Raw genomic sequence first — 21,913 nt, forward strand, 5'->3', positions numbered from 1 at the left:
CAACCAAGAAATGAAATGGATTTGAGTAGTATATGAGCAAAGTTACTGTGTTCTCCAAGAATAACAGCCCAGTCAACAAAGCCAGCTCTTACACTGTAGTTCGAAGAAAGCCCGGGCTCTCCAGAGTTCCAACCCATCCCAGAAGTAGGGCCCCACTACAGAATGTTACAACAGCTGGGACACCAAAGATCACCATCTTTCAGACCTCATATGAAGCCACAGCATGATAAACAAATTCAATAAAATTACAAATTGGCAAACTGTTTGCAACAAATGTTATTTCCTGGATAACAAGATGGATAACGTACATTCTGCAACATATGTGAGGAATTATTGAAAACAGATGTAAATGTCCTCAAACTCAAGCCTTTCTTTGGCACAAATCTGAATACATTGATTTTACACTTTGCTTTACAGCAGTGCCCCCAGGTACCTCAAATGGTAAGCACTGTATGGAACAGAGGGACCTTTTGCGATTCTCCCTTCTAGTTCACAAAACTGGACAGGGGCAGGGTGTTCATCCCAACAGCTCTTCCTCCATAAGACACCCATGAAAATGTTGCATTGTTTTATTCAAAAGCACGAGCAAGGATAAACTGCAAACGCAGGATGATACAGATGCTTAAAGGACTGAACATCTGAAAGAGCTCTGCAAGCACGCGAAGGCTGGAAAGAATGCTCAGGAGCCCCACCCCCAAATTCACCAACCAAGGGCCCACTCCTAGAAAACTACAGTCATGTCAGGTCTTTCGCTTGACCCTCTGCTACCTCTACTTGCCTATGTGGCACAAGCAGCCATGTCACCCCATCCTACCTGCCACAAAACCAAGTTTTTTCTACTTGCAAGGAAAAGTCTCCTGAGCATGCAGGAAAACATGCAATGTGCAATCATCACATTTTGGAAATGGGGGCCCAGAGGGGTATTTTCCATGAAAAGTAATTTACATTTTTCAGCTACAAATGCATATTTTCTGCTAAGAAGAATCATCTGTACAACAGATTTGTATCTGAAAATAGAAGGCTGGATTTATGCAAAAATGATCTCAGGGGATCATCACAGAAATACAAAAAAGTAATTTTCTGCCAAAATTATACAGAGTGCTCACAAGAGATGTTTTTCAAATATGACCACTAAACATATAAAATACACAAATGAAATAGAATTAATACAAGCAAAGAGTTCTACAGTGACCTTAAATTACAGAGTTTGGGGATGTCAGACAAAACATCAGAATAAAATTCCTGAGACTTTAAAAATTACAGAAATGTCAAAACCTATATATTTCACATTAAAAAGAACATCTTTTGCTTTTGCAAGTGTTGGCATCTCTGGTTTATTTAAATATGTCACAAATGCATTGGGCAGTAGTTAATTCTCTAAAATTTCCAAACTGTGTTAATCTGCCCAAGTACAAATTTGTTACTATGACTTCAGCAAATATCCTTTGCATTATAGAACTGAAACATTAGTTTAAAAGAAAGAGCTCTACAGGCCCAGAATCACAAAACCAGTTAGGACTGTTGGCCCCAGGAAAGTGTCCTGACACGGTCACTGATTTAGACTTGCCCAAATCAAACAGCACTGTGACTAGATTCAAGATATTTAGAGTCTTAGCACAAGTCCTGAACTTAACTAGCATTTGACATCAGCCAGTTCGTTCACCTTGGAGAGGCCTTTATTCTTTCACCAGTGGAAGAAGAAAGATTCATATCAAAAAGTCTTCTAGATTCCTTCTAGCTTTAGTATCCACTATGTAGCAGACAAACCACAGTAGGATTCAGCAAGAGTCACTCCTTCATAATTGTTGAGGAGGTCAAATTCTACCTAGGCTATAAGAATGAACCAAGAAGCACTTCTGAGGCCCCCCAAAGCCACATGGCACTTTTTCTTCTCCTCAAAGAGAGGAAATAAGCTTCATTTTATTGACGAAAAAGGAGCAGGAGACAGAGAAGTCCCACCTCTATTTGTCTTGACTTTGACATTCCACACACAGCCGCTGTTTATGCTGGCTGTCATCCTTTGATTTCCACTGCAGTTTGTAGCACAGGGGTCATGGGGTAACCTCTGCCTTCAAGAATCTTATGAGTTCTCAACCCCCAGGCCAACAGTGCCTATGTATCTGGAGGGCTTTCTCTGACAGTTTCCAGCACTTGGCAAGAGAAGATCGAAAAGATGCAGAATAATGTCTACTCGAATAGTAATCTGTTAGGTGAATGGTTCTGTTGCTTACTACACAAGAGTAGGTTATGGTTTCATAGATCATGTTCAATGTGCAATAGATATTTTTTTCAACCATTCATATTAAACTGGTGTAAATGTTTTTATTCCTTGCCACATTTCTGGGTGGTAAGCTCAGGCTCTCCCAGGAATTTGTTTGCTTTAAAATGCCATGCATCTCCAGGCGGCTTTACCTCATAAAAAATGGGCACGTCTTCTAAATGAATTTCCCCTTTTTTGCAGTTAATAACTAACCAACACAGCAGAAATACACCATGTGTGAAGCCCTGTTTACTATAGGTGGTAAATCACATGCCTAACATACTGTAATTCATTCTGAAGACTGTACTCCATTCACTGTAGCACGCTTTGCCCTGCTCTGGCAAGGATCCATACCACCCAAATATTGTGGGGAACTTGACTCTGATTCAGGGTCTTGACCTAGGAAATGCATTTATTTGGGGGGAAGAAAGTGCAAAGAGATTTTTAAGAAAACATCACCCCAAAGGCTCTGATTACCCTCCAGTGGCCTCTTTCCCAAGGGCCTCGGGAATGGGCTTTGGTTTAGGTGCGGCCAGCTCTGGCCTCTGGTGCTCTCCATCCTTGTGTCCACCTCTCCTTGCTGATCTTCTCCATTCACTAGAGCTTATGCTTTGCCATTTAGAAACTCCTCTTCCAAGGGGCCAGGTAATAAGAAAGGTGTTAGGTCTACACTCCTTGGTGATGGGCACTTTTAGGTCCAACATATACGTAAGACCTCATAGTGTTAAAATGTGTTATGGCTGCTCAGTAAAGCAGGTAAGCATTTTAGGGCAAGCTGTATCAATGTCCCTACCTATTAGCCATACCTCTATGTCATTAATGAAAAGCCTTTAGAAATGTACAACAGCAGTGACATCTCCACATTCCTACACCAGACCGTGAAACTTCCTCTATGCAGAGCCAATGTGCTGACTTTCCAGGTTTCTAGGAGCAGGGGGATGGAATTTCATATCTCATTTAGATGGAACGGACTAGCACATGGCTGATGCACCTCTCAAACGTAAGGGGAGTCTTCAAATCTCCTGCCTCGCCTAACGGAGACCTATACAGGAGAGAATAGAATTTCCTAGACTTTTTTTTAGGTCGTGCCAATGCTTCCAAAATCCTCTGGATCAGAGTTTAGCGAGGTACTTCTATAAGGATTAAGATGATAGATATTTTAGGTTTCATGAGGCATAGGGCCTCTGTTGCAACTAGCCAACTCTCCCATTGTAACATGAAAGCAGCCACTGCATTGAAAATACATTAAAAAGTGGGCAGAGTTGCGTCCCAATAAAACTTTACCAAAACAAAGCCCTATATTTTGCTACCCTGATCTAGACCAACACTGGCTGACAGAAATAAGAACCACAACGATTTAAATTTTTCTAGTAGCCATATTAAAAAGATAAAAAGCAACAAGTAAAAATAATTTTAATAATATACTTTATTTAATATATCCAAACCATTACCATTTCCATATGTAATCAAAATAAAAGACTACTGATGAGCTATTTTGCATTTTTTTCCTACTAAGTCTTTGACATGTACTTTACACTTGTAGAACATTTCAATTTGCCTTATTCTGATCATTCAGCAGCCATGTGTGCCTAAAAATCACTATGTTTGGTAGTATAGGTCTACCTACACCCATCATCACCCTGCCTGCGTTGGGGGCTGCATGGAGAGCAGGCAGGGTCCTCCTGACCACCAGAGGGCACCAGTGTCATCTCCTCTAGAGGTCAAGCTCACCTCACTGGCAAGTCTAGGACAACAGAAGAGTCACAGCTGCCAACACCATGACCTGCTAATCACTACACTTCACTGGAGAAGGAAATTTAGAGGAACCATTTCTGATAATTACCACATCTCTCTAAGCAGTCCTTTTTGATAGTTAAAAAAAGTAAGGCAAATTGAAAGGTATTAGAGCAGAACAACTGAACACTAAAAAGCATTTTCCTAAAAACAAAAAATCTTTTCACTGCCGAATTTTTCTTCCTCTACCCTCTTTCCATTCCTCAAAATCTCATGTCATATCAAAATGTTTTCCTACTGGGCAACTACCAATAGCACACTCTTACTCTCAAATTACCTCTTTAATTTTGATAAAGAGCTAGGAAAAATCACTGGTGGTGATCTATTGGCACTAGGGCCCCAAAAAGTGCCTCTTCCCTACCTTTCCTCTTGTTGTTTAAATGCATTCCTCCTCCCACAAGGGTTTGTTCAAGAGCCCAGGAGAAGCGGGGAGTTGAGAGCTTTCACTACAATTTTTATTATAATAAAAAGCCATCAAGACATTTGTCTTTCCCTCTGTTTTCAACTTGCACAAGATTCTTTTTAAAAGCATTTTCTAAAATGTGCCTAAAGTAATCTTTTCCATAGGGAAACACAAACCCAACAAAACAGTCCTTTGTTTCAACTAACATTTAGCAAACAGAAAATAGAAATACCTGGCACAGGGTCTTGGGCTTTAGGAAGGTAAGAAAGTCAAACTAATTTTTACATGTGGTTCCTACTTCACTCAGGAGGGGATCTGAACACCAAGTAATGGCTTTCAACGTGCCCTGCAATACCAGCTGCCATGATGTCACTAGTCCCAGCAGCCAGCATCTATAAAAGTTCTCTCCTTAGGGCAGGCCACAAAAGAAAACCAGGAGTCCTCTTCAATCCCATGACAGGTCTGTGCTCTGCCAGTAATGCAGACTGGAAAGCACACTGGACCAGTAGTCAGGAAACTTCCATCCCTAAGTATTCAAGACTTGGCTCCATGACCACTTGACAAGGATGTTGAAGGCAGGGGTGGACACCTCTGGAGGAGAAGGCAATGTCAGCCTAAAACTTCTTTCAACACTGAGGCTCTTTGATTCCATGATTCAATAAGAACTAATCCCTCTAGACACCAACTGACTCACCCACACAGCCTTGTTTCCTCATCAGCAAATGAGAAATGATACTATCTACCTCTGAATGGAAAGAGTAACAGAATACTGCGGGCGGGGTGGGGGGTGTCCAAACATACAATACCTAAACAAGACAGTCTGTTAAGTCAGGTGATTGTACAAGATGACCTGCAAAGACTGGCTGATAGCCATCCCCACAACCTTCCTCTGCAAGCCTGGCCTTGAATGTAGAGCCTGTCTTCTGCTAACTCATCCTCCCCTAAATCTAAGGTGTGGGCATGTGATGAATCATGGCCAATGGGCCTCATAGGGAGGTTTCCTGGGAAACTTAAAAATAGGTAAATCAAATAAAAAGGAATACACAGAATGAAACATCCCTCCTACTTCTTCAGCAAGACTTTCTTAAGTCCACCTGTGATCTATGGCACCATGCACTCAAGCAGTGACCTTGAGGAACCAAGTCTAAGTGTCAGCTGATATGCTAAGTGTGTCAGAGAAAAAGATGAAAGGAGTCTGGGTCCCTGCCATCAACTGCTGGAGCAAACCCTTGTTGTGAAACTGAGCTTACTGTTAAGTGAGATTTTTTTTTAAAGTCCTCCTTGATTGAACTTCTTTTCTTTCTTGAGTCTCCCCTTCCAGCAGGGTATTCTGCCCAAAATAAGTACTCTCTGGTTGTACAATATTATGACTTAAGGTCCAATTTCCTAATATTGTCATTCAGACTCTCTACTAAAAATTAATTCTTCCTTTCATTCCTTGAAGACAACATGTAGATGTGTCTCTTCTCTCCCTTCCACACCACTTTCCTTGTCATTGTGTCTGTACATTTTCACTATAAGACCCTGAAATGCAGTCTTCCTCCTTTGTCTATTTACCTTTCTCCTGCTTCAGAGCTAACATCAAGTCATAATTGCTCCATGGTGACTTTCCTGGCCATTTCTTTGTGCTCTGATGTTGCATCATGTGGTTTATTTTAAAATGGCAGAGTGGAGGCTGGGGATTTAACTCAGTGGTTTCACTGCCTACTGTGCAAGCGCAAGGGCCCGAGTTTGATCCCCAGTACAAAAAAAAAAAAATGGCAGAGTGGAAAAGAGCAAGGGTCATCTAATCTTCAGGATGAGAAGATAATTTCTTCTGATAATGTTGTATGAGATCGTCATCCTACCTCTGATTAAATAATTCCCACACCAGAGAGTTCACCACCTCACAAAGGTAACCCTTGTGCTGTTAAAAACTCTTGATTTTAGAGCAAAATGTGACTTCTTGTAAGTGTTAGGCATGGGTTCCCTCAGATCTTCTGGGTCAAGTTCTGACCTTGCCTTCCTCTCCAAAGCAGGTACATCTCTAAGGCAGAGGCCTAGTTCACAGTCTGGGTCCTCAGCACTGGACAAAGTGCCGTCACCTTCTGGGCAGTCAACTTATGTTGGTGAACAGATGACAAATATGATCCCACCACCACTGCAATGGGGCTGGAAGTATAGTGGAAATCAAAATGTATGGTGAACATTTCTTTTTTATTAGAGTAAAAGATACATTTCCATTAATCCACCTCAAAATATTACACTATCCCACTGTTATTGCCACTTTCTGAAGCAGTTCCTGAGTTTTTTATGAAGTGTGATCAAAAATATGGTGAATATCACTGTCATGTGCCATCCAATGGAAAGGCAGGCTTGTAAAAACATTATCGTCGCTTGCCTTGCAAGCGCAAGGACCCGAGTTCAATCCCTGGTACCAAAAAAAAAATATTATCGTGTGTCCTCATCTCCCTTATTCACCAGATCTGGAACCATGTCAATTCTGTATCTCCTCCCAAATCCAAATGACCATGAATGTAAATGTTTTGAATTGATTCAAGACATCAAGGCAGCCGTGATGGTACAACAAAAGACACTTATGAAACAGGACTTCCAGAACTGCTTTAGAAAATGGAAAGTACAATGAGATAGATATGTTTAAAGTGAGGGAAAGTATTTTGAGGGAGATTGATGTCCATATGTCTTTTACTGTAATAATTTTTAAAAATTTAAACATCTGCTGCATTGTTTGATCCTAGATTGTGATGCAGCCAGGGTCAAAGTTTCTCTTCCCATTTTGGAGAATTGGGAATGAGAGCTTCTTAAACATTTCCATGATTATGCATGACCTGATGGTCAGCACACAGGAACTATACTTTGGCATGTCTGCCCTTGAACATATGACAGCAGTGAAAGCTAACTGGGTATGAAGAAAGAAAACAAAATACTAAGAGAAAAGGTCCTCTATAACCTCCCATAATTGAAGAGAGAAATATGGCTTTGGATAGTTTTCCAGCTTCCTGGTCCTGTTATCTCCGAGACCTGGCTATGTATCCATTATATGAATCCATAAGAGGACCCTATAACTTGCATCCTTATAACAACTCTTGTTGTTTTGCCTAAACAAGATTGAGTGGGCTTCTGCTACTTCTCCTACTTACAACCTCCCAAACCATGCCACAATTCCTCTCCTTCTTCTCATTTAGGAATATCCTCTTTCTAAATCCTTTCTCTGAAGCAGTAAGCACTTGAACAGACCTGTAGTCGTTCCCAGCACTCCTTGGAGAATCAGGACAAATTCCATAGATGGGATTTCCCACAGGATGGTCATATTTTCTGAGCTCACAGCTCATGACTACAGGTGCTGGTGCTGATGGATCAACCCTCAGCCAAAAGGCAACCCATGTCCTTGCTTCCTTCATCCCTGCCCCGAAGTCCTTGAATTCCTGTCTGGTGCCTCATGTAGTTGTTCAGAACAATTAGTCTTTTAAAACCCTGACAGGGTGTTACCCCACGATAACACTACTCAAATTGTTCAGGCAGCTACAAAGCCCAAGAAGTGCAAGATCTAAAAATAAGTAACTCTGATGAGAAAGCGACAGACAGGAAGCCAGAGATATCTGGGACAGATGATTCCACCTGGTACCACCAGTGATACTACATGAAAGACCACTTGCTCCACCAAATCACAAAACTCAGTCTGACCCTAACCCATCCCATCACTATTTAATGCTTCTTCACCAGACTCCCTGGGTTCAAACCTCAGTTCTGTCCCTTACCAGTGATGTAATCTTAGGCCAGTGGCTTAAAGTCTCAACGTATATGTTGCCCCGCCTACAAAAAGTGGAGATAAGAGCAGTTTCTTATTCACAGAATTATAGTGATAATGAAGTGAATTAATACATAAAATACCTTACACATGCAGCACAGTATATATTAATTAGCATACTTGCCAAATAGGCTAGATTTTGCTGTACTAACATCCCCCAAATCTCAGTAGTTAAAAACAACAAAGAGTTTATTTTCATTCTATCACTGCAATGTGGGTTTACTGGTGGGAAGGGGGCTCTGGTCACTATAGTTGTTCAGGGACCAAGTTAACAGAGTCTTTGACATCTTCCAATGCCAGTCTCTCACTAAAAGGAATTAGGGTCTATCACAGCACAAGAGAAGGGCACTGTTCCCTGGGTCTTAAATGCTTCTACCAAGAAATGACCCAAATAATTTCTGCTCCCAATGAATTGACCAAAGCAAGGCACACCTAACCTCAAGAAGGAAGAAAAATATGATGTTCTCGCAGAGAAGGAACACAGCAGAGAAGAACTGGAAATACTGGTGAAACTAATAACACCCACCACAACTATAATTATTGCTCTATACCAGAACCTATGCTGGACATTGGAGATCCAAAATTAACAGGTTTTCCCCTGACTTCTGGGAGCCTGCATTCTAGTGTGTCACACATTTAAATATCTCTGACAGGATACTTTGATGTCACAGACCCCTATTTGTTTATGCTGGACATTTGGCTTTAATTCCTCTGTATGTATGTACAGATCCTGATAGAATTCATTTTTGAGGCTGAGTCTGATGAACATCAAAAATGCCAGGTTGTTCAATGCAAGGATTCCATCAAACCAGTTGCCACTTGCAGAAAGGTCCAAACTGACTTGCCAGCCTGTGGCACAGAAATTCTGAGCAGCAGATTAATTACTCTTCCTTTATTTGGAAAACCAATGGGAAAAACCTTTTTTGTGACCAACAAGATTTTTGTTGTTTTGGAAGATATTATTGTAAACAGAAAAAGCAATGTTAAAATGCACTTAGGAGCATCAATAATGTGCAACAATTTTCTCAAAGCTGCAATAGAAAAAAATCAACTGAAACATGAAAATTTACAGCGCTATTACCCGCATTTCACTCTGTAACATCCCACTTCCCATCATTTCTAACACGCACCTTAAGTGTGCTAATTGGAAAGGCTCTGCCGTGTATACAGCTCTGTTCTCAAGATGACAACTGCTTTGCTTTTATCACTAGGCTCAATACCAAGAGGGGAATCATTTTTAAAATTCAAAGCGTTTTGATCTGGTTGTGTCAACTGGCTGCCTACATTCAGTTGGTGTTCTGTCTTGGAGAAAAAAACACAAATGTTTCAGGTGGTGGGGCTGAGGCTGGAGAAGGAAAAGCTTCTCCAAGTGGCTGAGTGGGAAAAGAGTGACTTAAAATTCAAAACAAAAGAAAAGTCCCATAACACACTGATAAGGCTGCCAAAGTATTTCCCTCTTTAGGAAAGTACACTAAATAGGCTGCCAAATGTTTACTGAAAAGAAAATCATTAACTAATAAATCCCAGAAAGGAACACTCCATCAGCATAAATACCACCCAGGAAAACAAGGAGAGAGACTTTCTCAGTTTACACTCATCCCCTCCGAAACGACAAAGGCATTGGGCAGAGGACAGCTGATGTGTGGTCTGGTGGGTGACTCATGCCTATGAAAAAATTCTCAAAAAAACCAAGATTAATACATGCTTTTCTGAGTCACTCCATGTTTGAGCCAGATCTACCAGAAAGAAAAGCATATCTTCTGCTTCAAGTCTCTGAAGCCTGAGAGAAGGATGCTCTCCAACCCTGACCCCTGCCCTGCCCAAATGATGTTCCTAAATGGTTCGCACAAGCAGGGCTAAGGATAAAGGAACGCTACCAAACAGTCAAATGAAAACAGAAATGTAAATTCCAGAATCACAATGCTTTCCAAAGGTGACAAAAGGATTAGCTACTTGGATCAAGGGCTGCATGCTTCTATTTTCATCCTGGTGGTTAGCATAATGGAGATTCAGCATTTTGATAAAGCAGAGATTTCTCTAGGACAACTACAGGTCATATCCTGATCCTTCCTTCAACACAAACTATTGGGGCAAGTTTGGTGTAATCAATGAAAGGAAGCAACAAGTCCTGTAACCTTGTCTTCCAAACAAGAGTTCTCAACATGGGTTTCAAGATGGGGAACTCCGGAATGGCACAGTCTGTGAGTCAAATAGAACCTAATGAAAATGTCTATCATATATTCTTCGGAGAATATCACTTACTCAAGTGAACCTGTGAAGTAAAGAATCTCCGTTCAAGATCTGTCCAAAGGATATCGCTATCTCCCAACACAAACCTCAAGCTCTTGGAAAAAGTGAAAAGGAGATCTAAGTTTGTTCCAACTTGGGAAGTCTTCTGTGCATGAAGCAATGGCTCTAAAGTTCTGTTGGTTGGCATGGGAGAAAGTTAGGGAGATTTTAAAAATACAAACACTCGGTGTCTCCTCTAGAGGTTCTGACTGGAGTCCCAGCTGATTGACATGTAGGCAGACTCAGTAGCACACCTGTGGATGCTCTGGACTGGTGTTTCTCCCTGTGGGTGGGCACTGCAGGCGATTCTGAGGGAATTTCTTTCAGGAAAGAATTCACACAATTAGTGACCTCCTGGGGCTGTTCGCAATTCTATTTCATCTTCCGAGAGTGCTAGACACCACACTCTCATTGGGTCACCTGACCTCAGCTTTGCCTAGCTCTTAGCCTCTGACATGACCCATGCTACCCAGGCTATCTATAACATGGGTAACATCCCCTCTGCTGATGTTCCAAGAACCATAGTGACTCTCATCTCAGAAGCTCTAGGTTCTCCCCAGGTGTCTCTACCCAACCTATACCCATGTGCCCATCCCAACCAGTGTGCTCCTACATGGCTTCCCTCTTGACCTGGAACAGAGAGAGAGAGGAAGAGAGAGAGGAAGAGAGACAGAGACAGAGAGAGAAAAGAGAAAAAGGCAGAATGCTCATATAATTTCATCATCATTAGATGCAAATGGCAAAATACTGGAGAACAGGTACAGGGACATAGTGTCCCACTTGCCCCTGAGCACACAGAACATATGTTCCTGAATTTCCAAGTCTTTCACTCACCTCTCAAGAAACTAGGAAACAAACGATACAGATCATCAGGCTCCAAAAGAAAGTGTGTGTGAATAATGGAAACAAACAAAATATAGATTCCAGAAGCTCTGTCAATAATTGCCGGCTGGATTCCCACTGCACCATTTAACTATAAATCCATACTCACTAAGGATTGTATCACAGATCATAAATACCTGTTTATATCATGTCACCACATCCAGAATTGCCCCAGAAAATCATTAACTGGCAAAGAAACTTTGCAGTTTCAAAGGTAATGGTAATGAAATGCTCCTCTCTGCATTTCCTACTTATGGTCAGAAGAGCAGAAAGAAATCTCTAAATATATATGTTTTAACATGCAATCATAAATACCACCCTTCCCAAAGACGTGCTGCACGTGCTAATTTATACCAAGCTACTAACTTTTTGTTTCATGCTACATTGATGTGCTTGACAGTTTTCCGAAGTTTATAACTGCAGCACTGTTGATCTTATTTAAAGAGAATATTAAATCAAATCCCTTGTCATCGGCATAAAATCTCCTATAGCATCAACAAAAGGCAGCAGTTTTTATTGATTCCTTGATACAAAAGACATACGAAGCACACTGATGCTGCTCTGACAAAAAGGAAAAAATCACAATTAAAGCCCCATGAAAACTATTAGCCATTGTAAAGGTCATCATCGACTTTTAATGGCATCCTAAAAGGAAACAATATGCTTCACTTCAACATCAAGGGCAAAGAGAATAAAAGACTGTTTCCAGGATGAGCATAACAGAAGGTACCAAGAAGCCTAAAATAAATACTCTGGTTATCAAAAGGCAACCCTAATAAAGTGTAATTCACATCTCTCAAGTCACTGTCCACACTCATCATGAGGGAATTTCCAGGGGAACAGCCAGTGAAACATTCATGCACACAACTAGCAGGGCTCCATTGCGCTGAATGAGCTGATACAGCAAGTGGATCTGCTCGTGGGGAAGGATTCTCATTGTCCCAGACCAGAAGAGGGGCTGGAGGGGATGAGGGAGCAAGCAGGTCACTGCTTCCCTGGCCCTCAGTTCCTTAGCTGTATAGGGACTGAATCTAATCTGCTTCATTTGATAAGCAAACAGGTTTACTTTTGGAGGTTAGCTCTGGTTGAAGGAGTAACGTCTCCCTGGATGTCAGTTTCCTTAGCCATAAACTGACAAGTGGCATAGTTAAGCAGGATTCTGAACCAGCAGCCAAGCTCAGCAGCTCGCAGGGGCACTGGCACAAGCTGTTAGTCTTAAAATGGCAAAATTCTACAAAATACAGTGCAAAATATTGTAGGTGGAGTTTAACTCATCACCCATTGATTGATCTGCAAGAAGATGCTACATTGTCAATGAAGGCTCTCCACAAAGTCCAGACCCCAGCAGGAGTTGGAGATGCTACTCATCTGTAAAGGGGAGAATCTGGTCAGGAGAACCAGGGACCCAACCATCCAAAATTCCATCTATGTTTGGGGCTTTGAGGCCTCTCACAAACCTCCTCCACAGAAGGGAATATACTGCTATTGTCATTAAATATCTTAAATTTATTTACTCAGTAAGAAATTCCTAAAGACCTGCTCAATACAGAGTTGTGAATCCTGGTGTGAGAAAACCTCTGGAAAGGCAGTGTGCATGGTGGCTAGGTGGTCAGGCCCTGGACTGAAGTTACCATATTTCAACGCCCAGCTCCTCTACTTGGTAACTGTGTGACCTTGGGCAAGTTAATTAACCTCTCTGAACCACAACATTATCATCTGGAAAGAGAGCACAATGATGCATTTCTTGCAGGACTGTTGCCAGTTTTAAAGAAGGTAAGCCTGGTAAGATGCTCATACAGCATCTGCTTTAGCAGAGTTTTGTCTCCTGCTCAAGTCCCTCTCCTTGAAAGTGGAGACCAAGATAGGCAGCCCCTCTTTCCTCATCCTCATCAGTATTTCCAAGGTGCTTCAAATAGAATGTGTCTCAAACCCTCTGCCAACAAAGCAAAAGCAAATCAAATCCCACCTGATCCTCTTGAGTGTTCCCTGTATAGGAGAATGTCCTACCAACTACTTAGTATTAGGCTGTGTTGAAATTGCTATTTCTGCAGATCAAAAATGGCAGAACATTGGTGATTTCACAAGATCAACTCAATAGCTCAAAGCCAGAAACTGAGAGGTCATCTTTGGCGCTTTTTGTTGCTTCAATCCCATTCTGCCAAACCCTACCTCTTGGGTCTCCTCCTTAGACCTCCATGCCTTCTACTCCATCTCCACCACCACCACCACCACCTTGGACCAAATCCCTACTGCCTCTCAGCTGGACAGTTCCAACTCACTTGCAGTGGTCCCCTACTGTCTCTCCTGCCACCTACCCACACTCTGCACTGCCCACCAGACTGTGATAGCCCCCTGCTTAAGACACTTCAGTAACTGCATGTGGCTCATAGAAGACAGACCAGAAACCCTGAGGGTTCTGCTTGGCCATCACCTGTTACTGCCCTGTCCTCCTTGTCACACCTTCCCTGGCCCCAAGCATCCAGCCACACTGGCCTCTGTCTACTTTCTATACATGCTAGCCTCCTTCCTGCCCAAGGCTCAGCTAATGCCATTTCCTGCACCTGGAACATCTTTCCATTCTGTTCTGCCCTCACATCTTGGTTTAAACACCACTTCCTCAGGCCGGGCCCTCCTCATGGAAGCACAGGGGCACAGGTGCACAGGGCTCCATCCACAAGTAGAACGACTGCCCCATCTGATTTAACACCATGCCATTGCTGTTTGGAAGTCCACAGCAATGTTTAAACAAGAGGTTCTGCATTTTCATATTGCCCTGGATCCTAAAAATTGTGTAGCCAGTCCTGTCCTTGGGGGAGCCTTTGCTGACCTCCTCTAATTGTTCCAATACCCCCCTCACAATCTGTCCTAGTATCACAGACACCCACCTGTCACAGTCAACTCAGTCACATGAAAATAGGTGACTGTTGGATGTTTTATCTTCTCTGATAGAATGAAATATCCATGAATCCATGGTCCAGGTCTGTTTTTTGATTACCACATCCAAGCACGCACAAGGAAATCAGTAAAGGTTGGGTGAGTGAATGTTATTATCGTCATCGTTGTCATCGTCATCATCATCACCATCATCATCATCACTGTTATTATCCAAACTACGAAGCCTCAGAACTCAGCAGAGAAGAGGTGGAAACCACCCAATGTGGTGATGAAAAAGTCTTTCTGAGAGCTGCTGATAGAACTGGTCCATGATTAGAGGATGGAACGGACTATGGAGGGTGGAGATGCAGCTGTAGGGGAGTTAGAATGACCCCTCTCCTTGAGGATGGGCCACATCTGGGGGACAGGAGTCAGAAGAGGGTGGTCCCTCTAACACCAGGAACAGCACAGACCAAAGCACTATTGTGTGGCTGGGAACAGGACTAAATGATGGGCAGAACATCCTGGCACCAGCAATCTTCCCAGAGCATAGGCAAAATTGTGGAAAGAAGCCAGGCATGGTGGTGCACCTGTGTAATCTCAGCTTCTTGGGTGCTGAAAGGCAGGAAGACCAAAAGTTTGAGTCCAGCCTGGGCGACTTAGTGATTTAGCAAGACTCTGTCTCAAAATAAAAAAATTTTTTAAAGGGCTGGGGATATAGTCCATTCGGTGTTAAGGCCCTGAGTTCCATTCCCAATACCACAAAACAAAATAACCCTGTGGAAAGCCCCCAGACTGCAGAGTTCACTTTTTCCTGCAGCAAGTGTGGAGGTGGTAAAAGCAGTGCTTTAAGAAAATTAAGGCAGCTCCTCATGAAGCCATAAAAAGTGTGAACATCATTACTCAAATAATTGCATAAAGATGATTTTCTAGCTATATACAAAAAGAGAAGAAAAAGAAAAACACCCAAAGTTTGAGCACAGCATAACACTTTCTTTTTTGGAATAATATGTTAAAATGTGCCTAATGAAAACACGCCTTCTTATTACCCAAATGCACGTTAAGCACACTAGACTTTTCAAAGCATTTTCAAACATGCCACATATAAATGGCTTTCATCCACCTCTGACGCACCCCTCATCAATTGATCAAGTGTTTGGTCATCTCAGCTGACATCTTCCAGCTGGTACTGCCCCAGAAAGACATTTCCCAGATGAAAGACACATATGTGTTTCTCCAGAAGGCAGGGACAGCTCATCTGCAGCTCTCCAGCATCAAAGCCTAAGCCTGAAAAGGGAGGTGTTTATTCCAACCGGGGCCAAGGTTGTTACTGCTTAAATTCACCAAGACAAAGGTGAATTTTCCTGAAACTAAGAAGAACGCCCTGTCACAAATGAATAATTCACAAATGCCCATGTACTGTGCACCTCTGTAACAGGAATCCAACTGAGCAACGAAAATGCTCTTATTGTGGTACACAATAAGATCCAAATGCTCACAAACTGCATTTAACTCATTACACAGAAATCTGTCCACCACTCCAAATGGATCATTCTTTAATTCCAACTCGAAGACTAGCAAAACTGACATGTCTCTGTTTACACAGTCCCTACTTAGAATCAACATAAATACAGGTATATTATGTTTTCCGTCGCAGGCAGATCAAAGAACACCGGAATACCGTGAAGCCTTGGCATTATTCGGCCCTATTCCCACAGCCTCCTATATGAATTCTTGTCATTACATCAATTTAATCCCCTGCCATTTTAGGCCCTTGTTCATCAGGCTGAATGAAAAGCACAAAAGCGGGCATTTAATGTGACGGCGTTCCTTTCTCCAATTCTCCAACCTGCCTCCTTGAAAGGAAAAGTTTGTCGAATGCACAAAATTCCCTTTACAGCTCATTTGAGATGCATAAACAATCCCAAAGACAGAAAAGAACAAAAATAATAATTTGCCATTTTAAGGACCTGGGCTGCTTGGGGGAAGCAGCAAATTCTGGATGCTGTGCTGCCACTGGGCAATGTAGGCCATTCTGCCCCATGCCTCAGCAGGACAGCTTGGGGCTACCCGGGCCAGGCCCTGTCTGCTCTGCTGTGCCTCTGCACTGCTTGGAAGGGCTCTACCTCTCCTGACAGTCCCGGGGGGAAAAGCTGCTGTCCCCCACTGCTGCACCACAATACCCCCTCCCTCACCCACAGGAACCCCAGCCATATGCTCACTGCTCACCCTGCCTTACAAGCTCCCTCCACTTGCAGAGATGTAGAGCAACTACAGCCACAGGACCAACCTGGAGCGACAGTCACAATGAATTGAGGGGTGAAAACACACTCTTCATGCTCAGCCCCACAGGGATTCCAGGGCGCACATAGAAGCAGTTTGGAGAAAGTCAAATGCTACCTTCACCTAACCAGAGCAATTTTCCTACTGCCCTAAAATCCGCAGTGTGATGCCCCCCGCCACCAGGAGGGAGAGGCATTTTAACAGCCCAAGACCCACAGCAGGAAGAGCTGTGCGGTCAGAGAATCCCAAGGTGGGTTCTTTTCTCCCTTTCCCAATGTTTAAAATAAATCCTCTGTAGTTAAGTTATGGAGGCCCAAGCACACAATACACCAACCATGTCCTATTGTCACAGGCAATCACTGCAGCCTGCACTTCAGAAGGGGAAACCTGGGGCTTCTAAATTGAACCATTTGTCAAGGAAAGAATGGGGAAAAAATGAGGCTCAATAGACAGATGATCAACCTTACCTGATCTGTTCCCCACAATTTTCTGGGGGTCTCGTGTGCATTAACAACACATTAATGTGCTGAGGAGTCTTCACAGAGACAAGTGCAGTAATCATTACAGACAGACGGGAAGAAAATCCATAGTCCTACCAGAATGTTCATAGTTCTTCCAATATTTACAGAGGAAGGTCTCCCCTTACCAAGGTCATCAGCAGACTGGGAACTAGAACAGATTTAGAAGAACATAAACAATGAACACAAAGTGAAGGGAACAGATCTGCAAAGATAACAAAGTAGTCATAAAGCTTTCGCATTAAAAAATTCCAAAGATAAAAACATGGGTCCAAGTTACAAAAAGTCAGTCAATGCATCTGCCTGTTTCTCTCAATCAAAAAATCTGATGGTAACAGAGGTCATTCAAGGCACCCAGTCTCCAAGAAAGTAGTGTCTGGCTTCCCAGACCTCAAAAGCCCCTCTCACCACCATCTCAGAATCCTAACCCCTTCACACAGTCCCAACCACTGACTGACACCAAAGTCCAATTCTCCTCCTGATTTTCACCAGCCACCAGGCCAGATGCATTGCCCAGTCCAGGTCCCTTGGAACCTCTGTGGCTTGATTCAGAAGCTCATTACGAACTGTCTCCCTCTTGTACATGTTGATCTCCAAGGTTCCTTCCTCCTGTGCGGAGGCCATGCATCTTAAATAATCGGCCCACACAAAACTCAGTTCTCAGGCATTTCTGGCCTGGCCAGTGAATTCCTGCAAGAAGCGCTGCTTGGCATGAGACCTTTCATCCTCCAACCCTTGCTGACTTCATAGATGAGGAAGTAGAAGTCCCTGGGGACAAATCTCTTGGCTCTGGCCTCCCAGATAAACCTCTCTCTCAGCCCTGGAGAAGGCAGGCAGGTGTTGTGACCCTGGGGACTTCCTAAGAGTGACTATGACGAGCATCAATGAAAGAATCATGGAGGCAGAAGGGGTTTGCTTCCCACCACAGTTGGTCCTCCAGGCCCATTCTTCCCCATTGTTCCTGCCTGGACTGAGCCAGTATCCCTGTCAACTCCTCCCAGAATACATTCTCGGATGCCTGGATCATTCCACCAAGAAGAGAGAACACGCCCTTCCCAACATTTGGTCTTGACCAACAAAACTTGGACTGGGTGATACAAAGGACAGGCTGGTCAGGAAGCCGTCCATCTTCCCTACTTGCAAATGGGAGCTGCTACCAGCCTGAATTGTACCCCCCCAACCCACCCCTAAAACACACACATGCACCCCAACAGTCAACTCCTCTCAGAGTGGCCTCCAGAGCCCCAGTTCTTAGAAACAACAGCCCACATGTACTGGGGCTTTGAACGCCAGGCAGCAGGAAGGCAGACAGAAGGAATCAGCCAAAGGCAGGAGGAAAATCGAACCCTTGAAAATTGCAAAGCAAAAGATGCCAAGAGAGATTCCTCACTGTCACAGCTGCTTACTACAGAAATCTCTCCTCATTTGGGGATGACATGGGCAGGCCTGATTTTTTGTCACCAGTCACTACGCACTTGCTTTAATTATGCAGCACACCAACAGAAATTTTCTTTCTGATCACATAACTCACATCGCCGTGACACCAGGCTCAATAGTCCCGGCTAGAACAATGTGGTGAGAGCTATCGACTCCATCGCTCAAGTCCACAAGGTGTATCATTTAGCCAAGAGTGATAATCAGACGCAGAATATACTGAAAACTGTCAATAGGCATGTCAATAGAAGAACTCTTAGCATCTAACACCCAGTGAATCAATGGTGTTTTTCAGCTATAAAATCAAGAAAATGATAGCTTTCAAATGAATGGTGAAAAGGAAACAGGAGCCTCCTGGGGGAGGAATAAAACAGCTCAATTTTCCCTCACTGAGTGCCTCTCCAACTACCTCACTCAATGGAAAAGGTCACAGAGCATTACAGCAAAATATCTCTGAAACAAGATGTACAGCAGCGCCGGGACATGATACGCTGCCTGGGCACCCCGTGATGGCCTCGGGTCCCTGCCCTGACAGGAGCTGGGGGTGGGTCAGCAGAAGGCAGAGCAGAAATGGAGGGGAGCCAGGGGTTCCAGGGGGAGAGAGAGGGCAGAGGTGGACAGTGACTGAGCTATGGGGAAAGGGGTGCACCATGCTCCCCGCAAAACAGGACTGTACAGGGGTGGGTGGTAGTTTGAGCCCACACTTGGGAAACAGGCACTTGGACAGGATGCTGCTGAAATGACCACCTCCCAGCAACACCTGATTATATTTCACCATCAATGCAAATATTAACAGAAAATACTCAGGCACAGTTTCTATGTGGCAACCCCACACTCTGCACACAGGAGCTCATTTTGTCCTCACCACAACTCTGTGCAAAAGATAGCATTCCTAACCCCACCTTACAGGTGAGGAAACTGAGGCACAAAGAGGTCAAATAATTTGCACAATTACTGGGCATGATGGCACACACCTGTAATCCCAGCACTCTGGGAGACTGCAGCAGGAGGACAGTGAGTTCAAGGCCACCCTGGGCAACTCAATACTTAGACCCTATCTTGAAATAAAAAATGAAAAAGGACCGGGGATGTAGCTCACTGTGAAGGTTTTAGGTTCAATCCCCAGTACTGCAAATACTACTACTACTACTAATAATAATAATAATAACAGGGGCCGGGGATTTAGCTCAGTGGTTCCGCCACCTGCCTCGCAAGTGCAAGGTCCCGGGTTTGATCTCCAGTACCAAAAATAATAATAATAATAATAATAATAATTTTCATGATTGCACAGGGCTAGGAAGTGGCAGAGCCAGAGCTGATATGTAGGCAGTCTGAGCCCAGAGACTGTGCTCCAACCCATACACTGATGTCACCCCTCATGATGGCCTTATGGCATCCAGCTACCCTGGCCTTTTCTCTTTTAACAAAAGCAAGACACAGGTGTGCCAGTGTGAAAGGCTGAATGGCACTGTGTCTCCCTGGGTAACTCAAGGCAATGCTTAAGCTCAGTTTCCTTATGCAAGAAGAGGGACCCTGTCATGCCTTATCTCGAGCTCTCTATGTGATCTTACCCACCATCCATAGCTTGAAAACTGCACCATCATTACCACTTGGCAAAAATGAGTGTGTCAGGCCTTTGAGAGGTTTGGTGAAGCACTTCAGATCACCCACCTCATGGGACTGACTTTTGGGGTGTGCCCTCCCTTCACACTCAACTGAAAGGTGGCAGGGGGCTTTGCACAAAAAGTACCGGGATAGGGGCCACTACCACTGTTTAGTTTTTAATATATGGCAGCAGTGGTGGAAGAAAGGAGACAGGGAAGAGGCTGAAGGAAAAGGGGTTGTGAGCACACAGACACACGTAAGATATTAATGCATGCATCTGGACAGGATCACAAATAACTTTTCAGTAATTAACAAATCAAGTGAATGTATATGAGTTTCTACTTGGCTTCGGTCTAGTATACTATTTATTTAACTGATGACTGGTACTCTTTGTAGAGGCTTTTAATATATTAAATTGGTAGAATATTTATTATCAATCAAAGCAGTAAATCTAATTTCAAGCAGCATTTATTAAACACTTACTATGTGCCAGGTGCTGGGCTTGGTTTTTTTTTTTTTATTTAATAGTGTTTGTTTAACCCTCTTTGTTCTTGAAACTATCAGTTTAAAAAATACCCTTATTGATCTGATAAAGGAGCTCTACCAAAGACACTGCCATTGGTAAAACAAACCAGCTGTCAGCCCAAGGGCAGAATGGCAGTCCTATAATTAGCTAATCACTAGTGGACATTAGCCAGTTGACATCTGCAATGACTTACAGAGCTAGGTATGTGGCTACATGCACACATAATCAAATGCTTCACCATGCCCAAAGCTTTACAGTAGGGCTGCCTTTTTACTCCTGTCCTTCCCTATCATATGTGTTTTTCTAGGAGAATCTGCAACCTGTGTCCCCTGCCAAGGGGCACGGCTGATTAGGAGGAAAGCATCATGCACTGCGCACAGAAAACTCCCAGCAAATAATTTCACTGTACCCAGGTCAATCATCATGACTCCCCATCACAAGTCCTTCCTAACTCATCTCCTTGCTTCCGGTCTTTGTCCCCCTATAGTCTAAGACAGAAGTCAGATGACATTACTCACCTACATGATACCATTCACCAGTTTCGCATCACACTCAAAGCGAATGCCAAACCTCTCTCCATGGCTCACAATGACCTCCATATGTAAAGCTCACTGGAGCCAAGGCCTCCTTGTTGTTGACCCAGTTGATGCCTCAGAGTTCTGCTCAGGACTCTTTGCAGCTACTGTTCCCTTTCTCCTGGATGCTCCCAGGAAGACTGTCTGAACCTCCAGTTCAGGACTAACATCTTCACCAGAGCGGCCCTAGCTGAACATGCTCTCTCCAGCAAAACTCCCTCAGGAGCTCCTGAGTGTGCTTTATTTTCTTTGTAACATTAATCACAAGTTGGCAACTATTTATTATTTATGTTTATTTCCTCCAACTACAAGGACTCTTTATGAGGTGGTCTCTTTGTTTTACTCACTGCTGAATGACAGCACACAAAACTGTGCCTCATACACAACAGGCTTTCAAGCCATAACTGATAAAGGAGTGGATGGATGCATGGATGGATCAATGGATCGATGGATAGATGGATCGATGGATCAATGGATGGATCTAGGTATGCAAGCAAAAATCAATGATGAAATCAGTCATACAGTTACTTTAATGTCAACTGTCTTCAGTGAGTAGAGCTGAAGAGTCCACAGTAGACACAGAGGTCATTGTTATTATAAGATTGTCACCATGAGAAATAGAGGTAAAATGAGGCAAGGATTCAGCTGAAGAGCCTTGCTCA

General features: G+C 43.3%; 1 protein-coding gene across 44 annotated transcripts in view; it reads right to left on the bottom strand.

Annotated features, from left to right (window-relative positions):
* Lrmda (leucine rich melanocyte differentiation associated) overlaps nucleotides 1-21,913 on the bottom strand; it is a 1,370,443-nt gene that overhangs the window by 977,879 nt on the left and 370,651 nt on the right. For 2 of the 44 annotated variants that reach the window (XM_087185386.1, XM_087185385.1), the window contains one exon: nucleotides 17,061-17,262. The exons of the other annotated variants lie outside the window; for them this stretch is intronic. In XM_087185386.1, coding sequence (XP_087041512.1) covers nucleotides 17,061-17,155 — 95 coding nt within the window. In that variant the 5' untranslated portion in view covers nucleotides 17,156-17,262. The remainder of the gene's footprint in view (nucleotides 1-17,060; nucleotides 17,263-21,913) is intronic. 44 annotated transcript variants of the gene reach the window in all.

This window comes from Heterocephalus glaber, unplaced genomic scaffold (assembly GCF_053883595.1).
Source record: "Heterocephalus glaber isolate CG9 unplaced genomic scaffold, H.glaber_assembly_v1.0 deba00001497, whole genome shotgun sequence".
Classification (NCBI taxonomy): domain Eukaryota; kingdom Metazoa; phylum Chordata; class Mammalia; order Rodentia; family Bathyergidae; genus Heterocephalus; species Heterocephalus glaber.